This window comes from Falco punctatus, assembly GCF_963210335.1.
Source record: "Falco punctatus genome assembly, chromosome: 5".
Classification (NCBI taxonomy): Eukaryota; Metazoa; Chordata; class Aves; order Falconiformes; family Falconidae; genus Falco; species Falco punctatus.
Window position 1 is genome coordinate 67,184,999 of NC_137584.1, and position 21,839 is coordinate 67,206,837.

Genomic DNA, 21,839 nt, shown 5'->3' on the forward strand with positions numbered 1-21,839 from the left:
TGTAGGTTGTGATTGCTGTTACTTCAGGGGAGGGAAGCATAGAGGAATAATAGAAATTGCACTTGTTTTACTTGTTGCAGGATCTAATTGTCTATATAACTTAATCTTGCATTTTTCTACCATTTTTCTGCAAGCTGGTGTTTCACAGTCCTGGAGTCAATACAGCTCCAGCAGACCTTGCTGAAGAGTTTTTTTAATTACTTGTGAAGTTAGTGTTTCCTTTGTACTTTCCAGGATGACATTTACTGTTTGAGGAGCTCATAATCTAAGGGATACTTCATAGCAAGCATTTTACAGGGAATTTAGGTTAGGTACACTGGTACTAAAAGTGCAGGAACAGGGAGTCAAGAGAAGAAAAACAAGAGGCCACTTTACATGCTGCACCCTTTTACCTGCCACAGGCAGGAAAAGTCTGTGAATTAAGATATTTTTTTTTCCTTGAAGTAAAGAGTAGAACTAAAACCAAAGAAAGCCAGGAGCAAGCCTGAGGATCTTATCAAAGACTGGGGGGGGGGGGGAAGTAGTCACTGAAGTGTTAGATATTAATTGACTTGAAAGCATAATAAATATGTCCTGTTGTCCTGTTCCTGTAAACAGAGGTTGCAGAGTCTCCGTCCTTGGAGATATCAAAAAGCTGCCTGGATGTGGTCCTGGGTGACTGTTTCTAGGTGGCCCTGCTTGAGCAGCGGGGTTGAACCAGATGGCCTCCAGAGTTCCCTTCCAACCTCAACCATTCTGGTATTCTCTAAATTGAGGAGGGGAGGGGGGCCTGTGTTTCACAATTAACTATGCTTAAATAATGCACCTAACAGTGGATCTTGTGCCTTTTTGACTGTAACACATCAAAACTTCTTAGAAGGGTCCCCCAGGCGCTGTCCAAGCCTCTGTACCATCCTCTTTGGAAAAGCCATTCCTGCATATGGGTTGATTTTTGGAAGGAGAGAAAGAAAAGGAGATTAGGGCACGTGTGGAGGTCAAAATTGTATCATCTCTCAAAACATGATGCCCGTAAGTGGAGCCTCTGGGGCACTTGGTGATGGTTTGCAGGGAGTTCTTGCTTCAGAGGTGAAGGCCATGAAAGTATGTTAGCATTTGGTGAAAAAGCTTTCCCAATTCTTAGCCTGCTTCTATTGAGGAACTTCGGGCATTTTAAAAACATTGAGTGTTTCCTCGGTACTAGCTTGCTATGTAGGTAATTCCTGCGGCAACCACTTCTTAACAAAGAAGTCTGAACATGGCTTTGGAGCGGGAACAGGATGGAAGCGGTAGGAGTTCATAATCCTGTTGCCCTGTTGTTTCTGCTTTTGTACTCTGATGTATGTTGTTGTTTTAAGTCTAGCGTTGCATAAATATTATTTTTTATTATTATTTTGGGATTAGCTGCTTTCAAATACGAAATTACTTAATCACCGAATAGTACTCCAGATCAAGAAAGCTGTGTATAGTATTGCTTTAGCCATTCAATAGCAACTTAATAAGTGAAATTTTTTTATTGGATGCTGGCCTTTAGAAAGAATTGTCAAGAACCCTCCTGTATCCGTAGCAGCACTGTGGGCCTCTTATTTTGCCTGGGTATTATGGAGGTTATCACAAAGGCCGTTAAGAAATCTATTGCCTGGGATTTCTGCAATAGCTTTGGTTCTTGTATTTTCAGTTTGCTAGAGAGAGAGGGTGGAAGAGCAGTGTGTAAGATCAGAATTAGTTGCAGATTATCTGCCTAATACAGTTCTTGTTAGCACAAATAGTATGAATAATGTTTGGAGAACAAACGGGTTGTAGAGAAAGAAATGAAAACATCCAGATCCTGAGCATTTGGAAAGCGTGACACTGATGTATTTGTGTAACCTTTTCATGAAGAGCGATGCTGAAGTCAAAGAGGGGATTTTGATTTCCTTCATTAAAAGCTTATTAAATGAAGAAATAGGACAGTCGTTGTTTTGCTTCAGTAGTTGGGGGTCACAGAGGCAAGCCTGATCTCCTCAGGATATTAATGCCTGCTTTCAGCTGGGGGAAATGAGCCATCGCTTGAGTTAGCTGCAGCTTTATGTGCTCGTCACTAGGGATCCCCATATGTCCTGGGATCTGTGGCAGTCGGAAATGGCAGAGCTCGGCAGCGGGGAGCAGAGGGCTCTCATTGCTATTCATAACAGGTAGCTCGGCTCAGTCTGCCCAGAGCAAGTCTGTTTAATGTTGATCAGCTGTCCATCTGATAAACCGAATTGATATGGACATTTCCTCCAAGGGCTGCCCTGACAATGACAGCAGGAGCATCGAGATGTCTTGTTAGTCTTTTTCTCTAAGCTTAAAATTTTATTAACCCTTTGTTAGAGCTGAGCCAAGCGTGATTACAATACTGCAGCTGTAGATTGTGCAAGTTTCTCCCTTGCCTCTTTGGAAAACAGCATCACCTTCAGTTTTGTTGTCTATATGGAGAAGGGCTAGCTGTTTTGTTTTCAGATTGTTTTTCCTGCATGGAGCAAAAATTGTGAATTATAAAGGTAGATTTTAAAACAGCTTAGTTTTTTGAGTGTGTGACAAAATATGTTGGGAACTTCTGTTTATCCTTTCCCCCCTCCCCAGCTCATCTACCTTTTGCGTGCCTGCCCAGGCTGTGTGACACTCCTGGCTCTTCTCTCTTGCTAATTGGCATGGATCACTGGCCTGAAACAGTTGTTACTGGGGCTCTTCACAGGTCAGATACGTTTAGGGCAGAGGGTTACTTTAGATTAATATCACTGGGGGCAGTTGCAACACATCTGCACTGTCCAGAGGGAACGGTGTTAATTTACTCAGTACTGTGCTGATACTGAGGAAGAATCTAACCTGAGCGTGTATCAGAAGGTATATATGTATGTGAAGGTATGGAGCAGTTTGGGTACTTAGTGTATCAGTGCTTGGCCACTTTTGAATAAGCACAGGGAGCATAGCATGCCTTCGTGCTTGCAATTAAATCTGAACTTTAGGAACCTTTCAGTCATCTGTCTAGTTGAGGGCATGCATTGGATTTTTGCTCATATGTGAAGTCTCCATAAAATAAAGAGTGAGTCAGAAAAGATGTGGATGTGATGTGAATGTGCTGAAGATTTCGGGGGGGGGGGTGGGATATGTATCTAGGTTTGCAGCGTTAAGAGGATGTTTCAATGTGTTGCTCTGTTCCCGCCTCTCCTTGTCCCTGCTCAGTTATTATGTGTGTTCATCGCCCTGTTGTAGTTCTGAGCTAAGGTGACATCTCTGGGCTCCTTGGAGTGACAGTCACTAACTATCAGGGGCTACAGGGTTGAATTGTGGGAGGAGGGGAGGAGAGGGTTGTGCTAATGACTCTTTTTGTGCCTTTTCCAAAAATGAAAATAAACAGAGGGCAAGCCTCTGTGGTATAACCACTGTGGCAAGCTATTCACAGGGATTTGAAACCCCTAAATTCAGAATGCAGCACACTGTGTGTTGGAATAAGAAGTAGTTTGTAAATCTATCCAAATAAAACTGGGTCTGCCCCTTTGCCAGACAGTCACCTTTGCTGCTTGTGACTAAAACAACCAGTGAAATATCATTAGTACACAGTTTTAAGATGTTCAGCTGTTTCTCGTCTCCCCCCTGCACACTTCCCCCTTGGTATTATTGAACTGCAAGGTATCCTGTTATTAATTTAACTCTAATTTGAGCAGTCATTGACTGCAGCATTCTTACAGTGTTCAGATCGGCTTGCTTGCAACTCCCCTGCTGATATGTCCCTTGTTCCTTCCCATCAGTGCTTCCTGCTTGGCATTTTCTTCGCATCAGTGTCCCTCAGCCTTCTGGAAGACAAAACAGAAAAAGAAAGCACCGTGAGGACTGTATTGATTACTTAGCTTTATTTTGTGAAAGAACTCAAACAAAGGGCAGTGTTCCTCCAAATGGAACCTGTGGCACCTGTGACTTACCTGGAAATATTAGTGATAGTTCTCAGAGCTTGATACCACCTGGTTGTGGCTTCTAGAAGTAGGTAGAAGAGCTACATGAGAATTCATAAAATATCTGCTTAGCACATTGCAGTTGGGTTACACCACCCCACCCCCACCCCCGAATCTATTTTATTAATAGCATCAAAAATAATTGTACTTTTTCTTTGCTTTCAGTCAAAGAAGTCTGGCCGAGATTACAGAATTGATCCACACTGCCTTTCTGGTGCATCGTGGCATAGTGAATATTGGTGAGCTCAAGTCCTGCGATGGCCCGCTGAAGGATATGCAATTTGGAAATAAAATGGCTGTTTTGAGTGGAGATTTTCTTCTAGCAAATGCTTGCACAAGCCTTGCACAGCTGCAGAATACCAAGGTAAAAGAAAAAAATTCTTCTACTAGCAGAGCAAGTAACTATTAGTGAATCTTCTGAAAGAGAGGCTCTTTAAAAAATCAGCAGTTATGATATGTATGTATATATGGAGCATCCTTTGAAAATCAGCATACTTACATTGTAGCTGTAGATGGATTGACAAGCTGCTGCTGCTGTGAACGTGTTTACCACAGTCCTATAGAATTACTGTGGTGAGGCCTTTAATATACATTCTGAAGCACTGTAGTAATGGATGAGTGGTTAATTTGGTGAATTTAACGTATATGCAGTGGCATCCTCGTGACATGTCAAACTGCACCACCTCTGGCAGTCTACCAGCTGAAGAAGTTTGGTTTGTTCTTTCGTTTTACCTTGTGCTTTGTGAAAGGGTTGTCTGTCTCAGGAAATTCTTGGGGGAGAAGCTTCATTGCTTTGTCTACACAGTGCTCAGGTGACTTTTTACTCTTAATAAAATACTCTTACTTTGTTGGGCATTTGGATGCCCCTGAGTATCAGGTTGCCCTATTAACATGGATCTGCTGGCTTCTAACGGGCAGCTGCAATCTGGCTGCTCAGCCAAACTCTTTGAAACTTTACAGGGAAATGTTTTTCATGACGAACTAATTGTATATATGTATGATCTTAGAAAATTAGACTGATGGGGACCTTAGGAGATATCTCTGTAGCTGGTTCTTCTTTTCACTAGATAGCATTAGCTACACCAAATCATTCTTGACGTGTTTGTGTAGCTTGTTCTTAGACCCTCCGATGGTAGAGACCAATTCCTGGGCATCCCTGTGACAGTTTAGTGTAACACCTAACTATGTGTATGGATGAAGAGCTTAGTGTGCCATTCCAGTGGAAACAGAAAACAATTCTATTTTGCGGAGGTACTTTTTATACATCTGAAGATTGCTGCCATATTGTAATGTAAAATAAATGTTTATCATGCATGCGGTTGTCAATAATCAACGCAGTTTTAATCCTAAGCTTAAGGAGTCTATTGTTTTTAGATCCTCATGCTAAACTCCTTGTGATGGTAGTTGAGTATTTCTGTACTGCTTTGATCATGAGTGTGACAGTTTCTCTCAAAAGTGGTGTCATTTTGTAACATAGAGCTGAGATTCAGGAGAAGAGAAAATTAAATGTCATTCTGCTGGAATAGTGGGTTAAGCATTATGGTGATAACTGCTAGTAAATATTAAAAAAAAAAGTTTGCAATAGTGCAAAATTTTAGTCATACAGTAACCAAAACAGGGTGCAATCGATAATTACTAATTAGTTTTGATTTGTATTTGTTCGGGTTTTTTTAGTACTTAGTAAGATTTTCAAGACAGATGAAAGGATTTAACCCTATATCAACTTTTTGTTTCAACATAAGAGGGAATTTTATAAAATGTAGCACTTACTACTTTGCATGTAGTACATCATTAAGTATTGCAGCAGGAATGCATGATCCCTGAAGGCTTGCCAGGAAACAAGCCTACAGTGAAATGAGGCACAAGTGCAAAGAAATACTTACTTTTTTTTTTTTTTTTTAAGCAATTATTATATTGCATGTTGGAAAATTCTGCCAAAACATTTTAGCACTTTTTTCATTTTTCTGACATCTAAATACTTTCATAGCTTCTACATACGATAAGTGGGATGCTATTATGGAAATTGATTGACTTAGTAAATTATTCTTTTTCATATGTCTAACCCTACTAGCAAAGTTAGAAAAATTGAAGTACAAGCTACAGAAATCTCTTGACAGGTGCAATGATTTAAACATACTGTATTTATTCTTTTGTAAATGATGAATTTTCAAATCTGGCATCTGTTTTTCAGCAGTGTGAAATAACTTTGACTTTTTTCCTTCATAATGTTTTGTTTTCTTTGGTGTAAAAAGTAAAAATCACAGTACTGCTTTTTTGCTGGCATTTATTTGGTAGCTCAGCAAACTGGCTAATGAAATGAGTAGGATTAGATCGTACATGGTACTGACAATGGTAGGCTGTAACCTCTATAGACATGCATAGCTGTTGTATAGACTAGAATTTAAACTAAAGGGCTTTTCAGCATTAACTGAAACCACTGCTACCAAGATAATTTTAATGTGCTGTTAAACTCTTGTCTGAGCTTGTGTATGATGCATTTATCTCTGTGCTTCTCTCGGGGCTGACAATTAGATGTGAAATTCTGTAGTCATAATGAAATGCAGAGCTATTTTATAATTGCCAAGGGTAAAATTAGCAAAGTCAATTATTTTCCCTTAGGCTTTTCCCTGTAGATATTAAAAGGCTGCAAGGTAATTGCCTTAGGTAACACTTTGATTTTTAAATAACATTAAATATAGGAATTGTTGTTGTTAATTCGTTGTAATTCTCCTCTTCTCGCTGCTGTAGTAGAATATAACTGTAATGACGTTAACAAGAGTCTAGGCTCAGGGTTTGATTTTGGGGGGTTTCTTTTAAACTAGTGCTCATACTTCTCCTATGTTTGCTAAAGTTATGCAAAAAAATGGTTTGGAGGGGGGTGGGGTTATTTTTTGTTGTTTTTTTTTAATATCTTTGAGATACAAAGACTTTAGATTTCTTGAAATGCCAATTAGGAAACCTCCTGTAAGATAAATTTTGCTGTTGTGCTATTATAAAGTCATCCAAAATTTTGATTTTTGAACACACATGATAATTCAGGAGGAATCATTCTCATTTTCTACTTTGTGAAATTAGGAGACATTAATTATGATTACAAAGTTGGTATTGACTGAGACTTAAAATGAATTACTGAACTGCATGTTATATTTTTGTAATCATGGCAAAATTTATTCAGATAATAAAAACTGTTTAAAGTGAACAGTAATTTCTGCAGCTACAAAACATTAGCTTGCTCATCTATTTACAATTTTTTTGTACATTCATGTTAACTTTTGATCATCTCTATATAACTGTCATTTTTTTTTTGTCTACTTTGAATTTTGGATGGTAGCTTTTCTTGGCCTGCTGATTGCTGTGATAAATTGTTGTGAATTGAAGATGATACAGATAAAACCTTACTTCAGATCTGCATCCTGTAGTAGATTGGACATTGTTAATCCATGCATTTTTAGAAAATAGAGCCCAAAGATGAGTTGGGTTGGGATTTTTTTAGTAGCTGGTATATCAGCAGTGGGTTTAGGAATGGTGAGCCTTTGACAAGGAAGGATATGTTTGTTTTTTGCTCTTTAAATAACAACACAGTAATGCCTGGTAACGTGCTGATTTATTGGATTGGGATGTGTTTATTTGGGATGATTAGGTTATTTTGATAGGTTTTCTCATTTTGAGGTTGCTGTGTTTGGATACTAGGATTGTGATACTTGTAAAAATCATTGTAAATATGTAGATGTGGGAAGAGATGGAAAAGTAAACGATGTTTGCCTAACAAAATAAGATGGCTCCCAACTATCTTGTGGGATATATGACCATGTGCAGTTTTAAATAAATATGTGAATAAATTATTAAGAAGTGTGAAAGAATATGTTTAATGGTTTGTTCATTGTTGCCATCTGAAGGTAGCACATCTTTAACATTTGTCTTCTGCTTTGCCTAGCCAGGGATATGGGGATGAAGCTGCTAACAGCAAGTTTTATTGCATGAAAGTCCTTCTTTGACTGTGGTAGCAAAACCTGATATTTTTGTCTATGATTTCTGCATAAGTAACCTTCACTTGTAATGTTTTTAGGGTGGCATTCAGATGCAAACAGCAAAAGTAACAAGCATTAATTGGCATTTTTTTCACCTGGCAGCCAGATGGACATTTTAACACATGATGATATTGACCATGATGATACCATCTAGTGTGCTTTTTCCAGGGTATATCACAGATAAGTTGGAAGAAACTTGTTGCATCATTAAAGGTGAAGTTTCCTAGAGTATCTGAATCATCAGTTGTCTTATGAAGCTATGGAGAGGGTGCATAAAAGATGTAATTATGACCAGTAATGTGCTGATGACTAAAGAAAATGATAAAATAATATATAAATGCATTGCTTGCAACTCAATAAACTGATAGGGAGGCATTCCTTTGTATTTAAAAACAAAAATTCCACAAACCAACCAAGTAAAACCAAACTGCCAAAACCCAACATATCCAAAACAAAAAATACCACACACACCCACACCCCAAAAGCAAGAAAAAAAGAAGAAAAGGAAAAAAAAAAAAAAAAAAAGAAAGGCCTAGCTCAAAAACCTGAAATACATGTAATGGTTATATTCTCTGTAGTTCTTACTGGAATCTTAAGAATGACTTGTTTTTTCCTACTGTAACTTGGTGAACTCGTTCAAATGATTGAACTGTTCACATAAGGACTTAAAAATCTTCAGCCTGAAAGCTTGGAATTGAATTTAAGAATGTTGTCTGTCAATGCAGAGCTTTGCCAGAAGACCGTATTATAGAGCATTGTTTTATTAAGCATTATTTGTTTATAAATAAACAGTAGCACAGATGTAGTACTTACATAGTAGATGCATTTCCTTATGTTAAGTTTATGTATTCCTAAAGGCATAAATGTGGTGTTTACAAAATAGGCCTTGTGTTTGCATAAACATCAACAAGTTACTGCAACAATCTGAATATACATTGTGCTTCATAAAAGAACTGCTTATCTTGAACTACGATTTCTACTTCTGTAGCATCAGTTGTGTTCCTTGTGGGGAAGGCTTAGTTTTGAACTTGAGCAGCTTGGTTCCTTGCTGATCAGTGAAAGGTATGGAGAGTATCCACTTTCTGGAATTATGCCAGTTGCTCTTTCGATGTAAATTGACATTTTTGAGAACTGACAAATAAGTTAGCTAGAATCTTCAATTTATTATATGTTGTCTAAGAAAGGTAGTACTTGTATCAAGATTTTTATTCCCTTGAACGATGTCAAGAGAAGAACATAAACTTTTCAAATAATAATTAAGTATTAAAACAGTGAAAAATCAGGGATTGGCTAAATAAATGATTGCTAGGATCAGTGGCAGTTTTCTGGTCCCCTCTCCAGAACTCTTTATCCTAAAGAACACGAGGAGTGCATACCATCAAGAATCCTGTAAGAAATACCCTTTCTAGAAGGAAGTGTCCTGTTGCCAATGTAATGGCAGCCATTAGCAGCCACTGACTTGTCATAGGTCCAAATTACTGTCCCTCCGAAATGTGCTTTTCGTTGTTTGAAGTGAGTAGAAGGTACTTCTTGGTAAATGTAGTTGTGAGATGAGTTATTTTCAGAGCAGTGAAAATTATTTTGAAAAAGCTATTATTCATTGTTTTCTCTGGTGGAAAATGTTAACTATAAATACCCATGAAGTATATTTACATTATATTTTACATAAAATAAGACCCTTACTCTGAATTTTCCTACTGATCTGAGATTCAGCTGTATTGCTCAAAGAAGGCAGGATGAAAAAAATCGTGGAGAAAAGGTGAGAACTAGAAGAAATGTGTTTGCTCCCAGTTACAGTGTTAATATAGAAAATATTTATTCTTAGCAAATAGTTATTCTTAACTCTTCACCTCTGCTCACATATGCACTACTTTTTTTTTTCCCCAATACAATCTGCCCTTCATAGATGAGGCATAGATGAGGCTACCTTTAAAATGATCAGCTCACAATGCAGCTGGGTTACACTGAAGCATGAATTTGGTAAGAAGCAGAGATGAGAGTAGATTGAGGCCCAGGTTATGAACCTTGATAGAGAAACTGAGCTCTTGAGAGGAAAAAAAAAATAAGAAAACCAACTTTTTTTTTCTTTTCCGAAGTATGCTATCACGTCTATCTCTCTGTACCTTTCCCTGAGGTACTGTTTGACAGTGACTACTGGACTAGATAGGGTATAGAATAGTATGTACATTGCTGAGTATTTTTATTCTAATTCAGTGTTTTAGAGTGCCACAGGGGCGTGTCTCAGAACCAGACACTAGTAAAAGACATAGATAAGTTTAAAGAGCTCTGAACTGATTTATGGAAAAGTATGCCTAAGAATCTCTGTTTTATCTAGGTAATGGAGGAGAAGAAAACCAAGGAAGAAATGTAATGTTTTGGAACTTTTAACCTAGTACGAGATGACATAAGACAATGTAGCCATCATGATTGCATTATTACAGAATAAAGTTCTTTGAGCAGCCCGAAATAAGCAGTTCTGTATTGAGATACCTGCTCAAAATTGGCAACATAGCATAGATTTTATTGGAGAATGCAAACACACTTCCAGGACTGAGGAATACATCATTATGATTTGTACCTAATTATGAATCAATTCTTAAGAAAAATGTTTCTTGTTTTATTAATTATTTTCATGATGCACCAAAATTTACTAATTTGCATCCAATTCTGAGAGGTAGATCTGGTTTTAGTTTACCTTGAAGTAAAACATAAATGCGATTGTAATTCAAACAAACTTTAATGGACATGTATTGGTTTTTTCTGCCCAGTGTTTCAAACACTGGATTTTTTATTAAGATTTCTTTACTAAAGTTTTGTTGACAGTCGTGTGAAGTTCCTTTGAGAGCAAAAAGGCACTCTTTATAATAGTTGATGAAAGTATGTAAGCATTAGGGGGGAAAAAATCCTGTATATTAGAGAGAAAATACGAAAATCTATTGGAATCAGTACTTGAGAATCAATTTTTTTCCCATATCACTGCCTTAAAACTTTTGTCAAGCATTTCTGCTGTCATTAGAGGTAACAGTTCTTGTGATGATGATGATAAAATTGTAGAATTATGTTAGTGAATCTCCTAATTACTGCATTATGCTCTTCCCATTGCCCCTTTCTGTGCTGGTGTCAGAGGAACAGTTCCTTAGCAAGTGCATCATTTGCCTTTGTTTTCAAGGAGTAAATTTATATTCTCTAAAATAACACCTGAGCAAGTGAAGCATTCAGTTTTCTGAATCTTTTACAGATTTTTTTTTTTTCTATTTGACTTTTGCGATTTGTAACTGGTAATATAATTGTAAAATTTCATTATCTTAATGGCTGCGGTTATATGTTTGAAAAGTAATCTTTGGGAGAAGTTAAATTAGAGGATTAGGTGACACAGCTTTATTAACTTATTAAATTGAAATTCTAAAAGTTAGACTTAATCTGTAATTGTGGTAATATGTTAGAAACAGGCTCCTTTTTGATCTGTAAGAGTTCTGTTGCGTTGCAGTGATTGTCAGTTTTGAGATTATAACCGTTTAACTTTGCCTTGATTCCTAATCAGTGTATTCCTCAAGTAGGACTATCCTTTACCTTAGTGGCCTTTTGCACCTGTACTTTTTTTAAAGCTAATGCTTATGTTAAACTTCCCCAAAGCTAGACTCCACTGGGTTAGTATAGGTCTGTATTGAAAGAGTTGTGGTTTTTTGTGGTTCTTGGCCATAGTGCTACTAGATGTTTAGATTTCAGTCTTTTTTTTCTGTCCTCCCATTTCTGCATGAAAAAAGTTTTTTTTAAAAGGAGGAAGAAAAGAAAAGTTATTTCTGCCACTTTCCTTATGGACATGTATGACTTAAAACCAGTGCAGTGCCTTGTAGCAGAATGACTGCTGCAGAACATGGAAGGACTGAGATTGAGACAGATACCAAAATACGTAGTCATAGATATCGCTGTGAATCAAGTCTGAGATTGAAGCTTTTTCCCAAAAATACACTGCAAGAATATTTTGAAAGCATCAAGGCGTGGAGCTGGTGAGAACAGAATTGTGTTTGAGATGCTGCCTCAATGCTGCGTTGCCTGAGCAAGTAACAGTCTCGGGAAAAAGTTATCTACTCAGTTCTGATGTATTTTCAATAGACTGCTAAGGATTTTCATACGGATTTGCACAAAGTCTGCTTAATGTTCTTGCCTCTGTATCATCTCAGTAACAACTTCCCCAACTAGCATCTGAATACACCTTCCTCATAGCAGCAACTGGACACATCTTTCTGCTTTGGTCTGCCTAGCAGACCAAAGTCAATGTTTACTGCTTGAGTTTCTGAATTGAATGCCTGTCATTATTCCACATAAATACTGTCCTTCTCAGAGGTAGACACACAGCTACTTCTAACATGTGGTTAAGTAGTTCTTTTTCTGATATAACTAGTTTGTCTCTTTCTAATTAACAAGATAGTCTGGAAAACTCTAATATGTGTCTATACATGAGAGAGGGCTTTTTAGAGATGTCTGTTGAGCATCAGTGAAGAAGTGAAAATAAATTTGAAGGAATTGAAGGAAAAGCTTATTTTGTTGAGAGGAAGGACAAAGGTCATTCAAGATCTCAAGATAATCACTATACCTGGGAAATGTGTCCTGGATAGTTGGGGTAGCAGCGTCTGTCCCTCTGTTATTTGTTCCCTTAATGTATGACGCTGAATTGGCACTTGTGTGGTGCTGAGGACACATGGCTTAGGAGTCAAAAGTATTTGCAGGCTTTGAGATACATACGTGCATATTGTGTGTGTGTGTGTATATATATATATATATAAAAACAGTTTCATTGAATGTTAAGGCAAAATTATGGAAGAAGTGTTCTTATTATATTTTTTTTAAAGGCAAACCCCCTCACTTTTCAAAGAAGAAATTGCCTTTCAAAGAGTTGAGGCAAACCTTAAAAAGTAGCTATATTTGGTATTTCCTTAAGTGTTAACAAGAAACTGTATCCAAGATGTTGATCACTGCCAGAGATTGTAGGAAATAGATACTCAAAAGACAACAGAATTTATTCTAAGAAATTGAAATAATGAAAACTTGTGGGTATGTGATGTTTTATTCTCCATGAGATTCACACTGTGAGAAAGGACTCTAAAGAGCCAGGAGTTTGCTGCTTCATTCGCCGCTTACTTAGAATAGGTATTGGCACTGTCCGGGTTTCTTAAAAGCAGAGATGTTCATTACAGCTCTTTCTTTCACAGCCATGAATAATCATCATGGGGGAATTCGTTGCTAAATAGCTTTAGCTCATACGCACATTATAAAATGAAAATGAATTTTCATAAGGTTGTGGAAGGTGATGTCCTCCATAAGTGATACTTGCGATGCCAGCTTCATTCTTTTTATAGCTGAAGCAGTGGAAGATCACAAGTTCTGTTTTCTTGGCTTTATTTAAAGTCTGTTTCTTAAACATAATAAGAGTCATATTGAGAGTGGTAGTAGAATAAAAAGCAATCAAATCTCTTTCTGGTGAAACCCTGTCTTAACAATATTATCTCAAATAGACTTTTTCTTTTCTTTTTTTTAATTTTTTCATGAGTGAGGACTTAATACATGTTAACATCCATCTTTGGGTGGGTGGGATCTCAGGACATACTTGGTTCTAGAGGTGGACTTTCATGCCAATGTGGTCAATAAACAGTTTTGCAGAAGGACTGGAGGTCACAGTGGTTAGTATATAGCCAGCTGTCCACCTGAAGTACAACTTCAACAGAGAATACACTATTAAAAAGTGAAAATAGATTTTTATGATGATTCAGTTGCAATTCAAAGCTGTCAACAATAGTGATCAGAATCTAAGGTTTGTCTGCCTGGCCTTTCTTAGTCTCCCAAGAACTTAACTATTCGTAAAAGGGAAATCTGTTCCCAGTACAATCAGTAAACTTTTCCCTAAGAGAGTACAAAAGCACCAGCTTTGTAGCCTTGGTTTTATTATCTCAAAGACAAGAAACATTGTTATTACTGGTGCTGTAGATGTGAGTATGCAAAATCGCCATGGTTGTCCTCCTCCACCAGCTGCTGGTATCACGGAATGGTTGAGGTTGGAGGGGACCTCTTGAGATCATCTAGTCCAAACATCCCGTTCAAGCAGGGTCAGCTAGAGCAGGTTGCCCAGGACCGTGTCCAGATGGCTTTTAAATATCTCCACAGATGGAGACCTTACAACCCCTTTGGGCAACCTGTTCCGCTGTTAGATACCCTCACAGTAAAGTGTTTTCATGTGTCCAGATGGAATCTCATGTTTTAGTTTGTGCCTATTGCCTCATCCTGTCAGTGGTCACTGCTGAGAAGAATTTGGCTCCTTCTTCTTCATTCCTTCCCAGCAGGTGTTTATACACATTGTGCTGCTAGGAGAGGGTAAAATATGTGTCTTGTAAATCGGGTGATAGATAATGTATTCTCCCCGCTTTTTGCACTGCTGTGAAGCTCCACTTTAAAATGAACCTTCCCAGGGTCAAATTTTTAGTAAAAGTGCCTTTACATCTGGAGTGGCTTCAGTGCAATAATACAGTATATAATGTATAAAACTATAGCAGTAATGTAGCTGAGATAATTGTATTTTTAAACAAAACACAGGTATTTGATATCTGGTTAGCTAGCAAGAAGATTGAGTCTTTGGACAGACTGGAACTGGTCATTACTATTAGTGTTTTGAAATTCAGCAGCATTTCACTTGGAGTCTAGAATCTGATTGCCACTGCTGCTGGTACAGTGAGTTGCCGATTTGTTAGTTTAACAAAAATCTGCAGCTTTGTTTAGTTGATTCCATCTGTCAGATGCTAAATGATACTACTTCTGATTCACATTTATTCAGATACAGTCTATGCAAAATAAGTAATACCACTTGCAGGTATAATTTCTGTCAATTCAGAGCTGATCAGGGTTTTTTTAAATTGAGTTTAATCTGCATTTCATTTGTGAACTTAGCCCAGTTTAATGCTTGTCTGCACCAGTGTGACTGGAAACAGTGTTTTACAGCCATGCTTTTCTGCGTCATTTATTGATGAGGACGGTTTTATAGCTACAGAACCCTGTGGTCATGATACCTGCTTTGGTCGCTGTTTTATATAGTAGAAAAATATGTAATGTAATTACCCTATCCAAAAGGGTCAAGCTGAAGAAATCACATGCTTCTCTAACCCGAGTCACTCGTGAACAGTTGGTTGAGTACTTCAGTGCAAGGATCAGCTGCATTGGATCTGCAAAGATTATTAATAACACTGTGTAAGGTACCATGTGGAGGTAGAGAAGGGAAAACGGTATCTCTTCTATTGGTTATGTTATTATTAAGGAAAATTACTGAATTACGCGCTAGAAGTCTTTATACTAGTGAAAACCCCTTCTGCAGACAGTGTTGCATCAGCATAAAAAGGGTAACAACACTGCTGAAAATTCTCAAGGCAGACTGACCTTAAGACAGGTATTTGACAATAATAACAATATTCAGATTGACTGCTGCTGATTATTTTGAAGAGGTCTTTTATGTCTAGGAAGTACCTTTTTATCGGGTAGTGGGGTTTGAGTGATGCGTTTACATTGCACATTGTATTTTGCTACTAATTCATCACTAACAGGGTGAAGAAAACCATAAATGTGTTTTCCAAGAGCATTTAAAACTTGCTAGGAAGCAAATCACTGTAAGGAGCCCTTTCTGTGTGTTTCAACTAGGCGAGGGACAGCTTCTTGCAGTAAGAATACTAAAGAATAGTAAAGCTCAAGATGATTTAAAATAGTAAATCCAATAGGATTCAATAACCATTACATTAAGAAAAATTCTGTAGGCTGGCACACTTAGTTACCTGTATGACTAATGATGTTTGATGAGATTACCAGGAAAGAAAATTGAATTCCAGTGTTCTTGAAACTCGTTGGAGTTACTGCTCCCTTTTTTTTTTTTTTTTTAAGGTATTATTGAACAATCGAAATCCAGTTTCAGCTGTTTACTGAATTTTGTCTTTACCTTCCTGGCATTGCAATGTTTCTGTGTTAAATGCAAGAGAATATTTAATTTTAAGAACTTTCTGTGGAATTTTTAAGTGTGAAACTATTTCCAAAGATTAACGCTTCTTTGGGGAGGGATGTCAAATGCAAGTTGAAGGAACTTTTGTCTGTATATTTAGCATTTCCTGACTATTTAATTTTCTTTTTTATTTGTATGGAGAAGTCTTGCTACGTTTTCAAGTCTATGCATCAGCAGCAAGGAGTAGGGTCTGTCATAGCAGATGTGTGTGGAAAGGATATTGTTTCAACACTTACGAAAGGAAGAAATTACTTTTGGCCCCTCTAGTAAGAAATTTGGCAAAGCTAAGGAAGTTTGTCGAATATAAATTGTGAAAGATGAGGAACAAAGATATATCCATTGCTGTGTTCTTCGTAGTGCTGCTTCCTGTCTTCCCACAGGAGCTTCATCCTTTCCCTGATTTCCCCTTGAAAATACCTAGCAAAGTCTGGAGAGACACTGTATTATTACTCTGAAATAGTGGTCTGTGTAAGCAATTCCTTTTCAGCTGCTGAATTTAAAATAAAACCACCACACATTGAATGGATCTCAAATTCGTTCCTGGGTTTTTTTTTTAAACTAGAATGAAAAACAGGAAAAAATACATATGCAGTGTTATGTTGCAGTGAACTTTAAAGAAAATATTTCAAAGACAACTAAAGGGAACAAAGTGCTTGAGTTGCTAAACTGATGGCAGCAATGTCTTCTTTTCATCCAAGGTGTTTCGAAATCTCGTGAAGGATGAGTGGGACCCAGAATCCATTCTTTTTTCTGTGCTGGAAGGAGTCTGAATCATACCTTCTAACTCTGAAGAAAGTGTTCTACCAAAATGTCTGATATTCTGTGATTTCCTTGCAGCTTTAAAATGTCACTTTAATTAAAATACACCTCTGTGTTTATCAACAGAGCTGGATTTCCCAGGGCGGTTAACTGCAGCGAAGAACTGGGCTGCGGTACCCGTGACAGTGCGCACATGGCCCTATTCTGTGTCATCATGTATGCAGGGTGCTTTGGGAATTCTGAACCCTGAATTTACTTATAGATGGGTCTTCAGTAAACTGCCTGAAAGACTCAGTCTCATTTCAGGAAAAGGAGGGAGGAAATTCAGTGTGTGGCTGGTTGAACGTCCCAAAGTAATTTTCGGAACCACTAAGAAAATGACCACTGTTGTGTTTTATTTCTTCGATCAATATGTAGAAAATCTGAGCTTGGGAAACTAAACTCAAATTGAGTTTAAAGAACCTTGAAGGGCTAAAGCTGTGCATTTTTGACAAACAAGTTACTATACCAGAAAAGGGCGAATTAAGTTTCACCACATTTCTGATCTTCAAATCTACAGCGCTCTCCTGGCATTGAAACATAGCACAATCTTCTGGACTATTTCCTATCTGCATAAATGGGAGTTATCACATTGTATTATACACTTAGTCTGCCTAAATAGTAGGAGAGATTTTAGCTTCCATCCATCTCTTTTCCTTACGTTCATCCGAAATTGATGGCCTTTGTGTGACGTTTTGGAAGCAGAAGAGATCACATGACTACAAAAGGTCGTGAAGTAATACTGCCTTAGGAAAAACAAACAAGCAAAAACCAAACAAGCAAATGAAAAAAAACCAAAATGAAACAAACCACCTCCAAACACCAGCAGAACTGTTGGCAGAACATGCATTTAAAGGGTGTGGAATTATTTGCATGTGCATGTCACCAGCAAGTAATGGGTCATCCCCTGGGCTGCTCCTAGCCATGTGGATGCTCTGGGGGAGCAGAAAACACAAAGCTTTGGAAGATGCTGATGCAAAATGGAAAGTGAAAAATAGAGTAGAAGCTTGTTTTCTCTCAGTATGATGTTACTCCAGCTCATCTGGAGTACCTAAGAGGGACTAGGCTTCTCAAAAATGTGTAGAAGAGTGGAAAAAAGTAGTGGGAAGAGAGCTTATGAATAGGCTGCCTTTGGTCTCCTTTGAGACGCTGCTGTTTTCAAGCAGTGATTCTGGCAATCCTTTCTTCCCTTTCCCCATCTTTTTGAATCTGTTTAAAATGGAACTCAACCTTCAAATTGGAAGAGAAGAAAAGCAGTTGGGAGCACCTGATTTTTCATTTTCCTTCCCTGCTCTTCAAACTTACTTCTCAGAAACGTCAACAAGTGGAGCAAGGCTCTGGTCAGGCACCAGTGAGAATGGAGACGACCTGAATACTGTTTTCTGCTCTTCCAGTGGCATGCTGCGTGATTTGGGGGAAAATCAGTCTTTTGTCACTGTTTTTCCCTTATATAAAACAGGAGGGAATAAATTTTACAGAGGATGTTGATGGCTTTCAAATTTTTTGATGAGAAGTAGCTGCGTAAGAACAAGTCAGTGTATCGTTGACAGCATGAATACTACTGAATCTGTAACAATTTTTCTTCCTGTATGTCAGTTTGGGATGCAGAGTAAAAATTACCTGGTTTCCTCGTTTCTCATTGCTTTCCCCAGTGCTCAGGACCCCAGGCCACTGACATTAAGCAGCATATGCTTTTCATAGATCGGATTAAGGGTTGATGAAGTAGCAGAGCCTCTTGCAAGCATCCCATTGTGCTCTTGAAACTGGAATTTCATTCCTGGTAGTGATCTGTATGGCCTTGCATTTACCTTAGAAAAATATTATTTTTAAAAAAGGGAGATATTTGGAAAGAGGGGAAGTAATATTAATACTAAGTTCTCACTAACATATAGCGTTCGATATGTCACTAAAGACCTAATGGTACTTAATATACTGATTCTTCTAAGTCGTGGATTTGTAATTCTCCTAAGATGTTTTATAATCTATAAGAGGAAGAGGTACAATTGTTCACAAATGTTTCACCAAGATTGTTTTAAGTCAGTTAAAATTGCCTTTGAGAGTAGAGTTGCACTAAAAAGAGGGAGAAGAGATGGAAAAAAGAAACCCCAAAACAGGGTCCTGCTCAGTCTAGAGTTACAGGCGAGAGAGGAAAAGGTCTAGTTATCCAGAGCCAGCTGCATTGTTAAAAGTTCATACTATCACTTTGACATTTAGAGTAGGACTCAGTGTCTTTGTAAATTCCTCTTCGTATTACCAGTGTAGGTCTCTGAGCTCAGACCATTTCACAAACCATAACATTTTTTAGTGAGTGATTGATCTGTATTATGTGTCCTAGCCATCAGAAGAATCTTGGGATGTTGCTTGTATAAACTGTAATACAATCTGGTCCTGGGCATTTAGTTACAGACTTTCATAGACCTATTGGCGATACTCGGTCCTCCTGGATTTGGGAATAAGGCTTATCTGATACCTTAAAAAAAAAAAAGGGGGGGTAGAGGGGAGGTGGGGGGCGGGGGGCACAAAAAAAATGACCCTCATTTTCTCTGTACCCCACTTAAATAACTCAACACATCTGGTAACACTGTAGGATCATTGTCCTTTCAGTTCCTCTGCAGCTCATATTGCTACAATATTTCTTTGGTATCTAGTTTCCTAAAGGGTAATGTGATTTTTCTTTTTTTTTTTTTTTTTTTTTTTTGGCTGTTTTTATAGGTCTTGCAAATTAACCCATATGCATTGCAAGAAAAAACATGACTTTTAATCAGCACCATTTCTAAAGTTAGCGCTTGCTCTGTGTATATGAATATGTATATGAACCAGTGTTTAAAAAAAAAAAGAAAACACACAACCTTTCTGCTAGTACTCAAAACTAGCATACAAATGTGGGGGGTTTATTATCAAATAAAGTATGCCTAAATGTTAAAATATCTTTCTGTTAGGGGTTTTATCATTTGACTTGTCTTCAGTTACAAGTATGATAAAAAGTGAAACTAAATCTTTTAACTTAATAAGGACTACATTCAATTTTAGGAAGCATAAAGAGGAATCAGATACAGACTCATATGCATAGGAAATTAAACATTCAAGAAATTAAAACTTTGTGAGCAACTAAAGGGGTAGCCTTAAGGTGTGCTTATTTGAAATGCCTGCATTTAATTTTACAATAAATCTGAGTATTTTGTTCCAATTAAGACAGTTCATGTGCACGACTTTAAATTGTACAGTAGTTCCAGGGAGACCATGGACTGCTTGTTTTACATTCTGGATCAAGTTCAGATTTTTAGGCTTCGCTTGAATAAAATAAAAAGTCTGAACCCTGAAGATAGTACAGATTGATAAATCTGATTTAAACATTCCCGTGTTGCAGACTTTCAGTATATGTGGTACAGCTGAGCCTCAGGCCATGCACTAAATACATCCACAGTGCATTCCCAGGGCACCAGAATACCAAATGATCACATTTGAAAGGTTACCTTTCTATGGATTCTGACTTTTCTGTATTAGCCATGAAGATTAGAATTTTAACAGCTCCCAATGAGAGGTATTGTGAAGTATTTACTTGGCAGGAAAAAAACAAAACAAAACAAAGCCCAGATGAGGTGCTGTCTCATATTCATGAAGTGGGATTTATTAGTTCTGTGAACGTCCTTGTGAGAATACACTCCATAGTTCACACTTTGGGGGGGGGGGGGGGAGAGTCTTGTTTTTCATTTATATTAACTTAAAACTTTGATAGAAGAGTTACTGTAGTAGAGGTTTTAGCAGAGAGACAGGATCATGCTTGTGCAGAATATATCCCAGTAAATCCTGCAGTCTTTTGAATTAGCTTTCTGTAAGGAAACGACTGTTTATCTCTCTGGAAATCGGGTGGTAGCTTTGTTAATAAATTTGCTGATAATTAAAGATGTAAGGCTGCTTCTCCTTTTCTTTTACAGGTTGTGGAACTCATTTCAAGTGCTATTGGTGACTTAGTTCAAGGTATATATTATGAAAACTCAAAATCATCTGAGGTAAGAATTTCAGTGATTTTATGTACCCAGGTAGTTTGGTGATATTAATATATGACTACAATAAATATGATGACTTTCTCATCTGTTTAAAAAGAGGAGGGAGAGGGAGGAAGAGAATTAGCTGCAGTGCTAGCGTGTTTCATCAGTAACATCATTCTGACACCTGTGAACTCTGGAAGTTTCTAGAAATGCTCAAGGAGGGACTATTTTATTTCTGTGAGTGCATAATAAAACCATATCGTGTGTCATTACCGGGAGCTGTAGACATGTCTTACTGTGGCCTTTCCAAACACTTCCAGAGGTTTTCAGTCAGTGTTCTGTTAGAGGTATTTATGACAATGTTGTCAACATCATTCATATTTTAATCTTAAATCTCTCATTTCCAAGCCCAAAGATGTTTACAAAATGCTTCATCCCAAACTTGGATTTTTCTTCTGAGCGTTCATCTTTTGATAATATGTACACGTGTTTTGTCCTGAAGCGGTAGGTGTGTAGCACTGCATTCTTCTCCACCAGCAGTCACCATGCACACATTGCGGGAGTCGGCATGGGCAAAGACAGCGGCTGCCAGCACTGATTTCACACCAAATAATCTTGTATTTTTTCAAGGGCAATTACGGATGTACTGTTTTTGTTTGGCAAGAACTATAATGAAAATTGGTCAAATTAGATCTAGGTGTTTTTGTCTTTGCTAGAACGTTTAAGGAAACTTGTAGAGACACTTCTTGAAGTAGACTTGCTCGGGCAGGGTGTTGGAGCAAGAAAGAGTTCTTTCTTTCATTTGCAATGACTGTATCTTAACACATGCAAAAAGTTGATAATTTGAAGTTGCTATGACCTCTACAGGTTTTATGATAGGAAGTTTTCACTCGCTGATGAGCAGTCTGTATATGTGAATATCTGTCTTGAAATCCACTGAGGTAGGTAGTTTTAGTTATAGTGACCTTGTCTCATGTGTCTAGTTTGCCTCAGAGGTCTGAATCTTCATGTTCAGTAGGTGAAATGGCTTGAAGATTGCTGAAATATA

General features: G+C 37.7%; 1 protein-coding gene across 4 annotated transcripts in view; it reads left to right on the forward strand.

The window, feature by feature from the left end:
* The window catches only part of PDSS2 (decaprenyl diphosphate synthase subunit 2), a 132,805-nt gene that overhangs the window by 84,925 nt on the left and 26,041 nt on the right, over window positions 1-21,839 (forward strand). For all 4 annotated transcript variants that reach the window (XM_080389826.1, XM_080389828.1, XM_080389827.1 and 1 more), the window contains 2 exons: window positions 4,113-4,311; window positions 20,738-20,812. In XM_080389826.1, coding sequence (XP_080245952.1) covers window positions 4,113-4,311; window positions 20,738-20,812 — 274 coding nt within the window. The remainder of the gene's footprint in view (window positions 1-4,112; window positions 4,312-20,737; window positions 20,813-21,839) is intronic.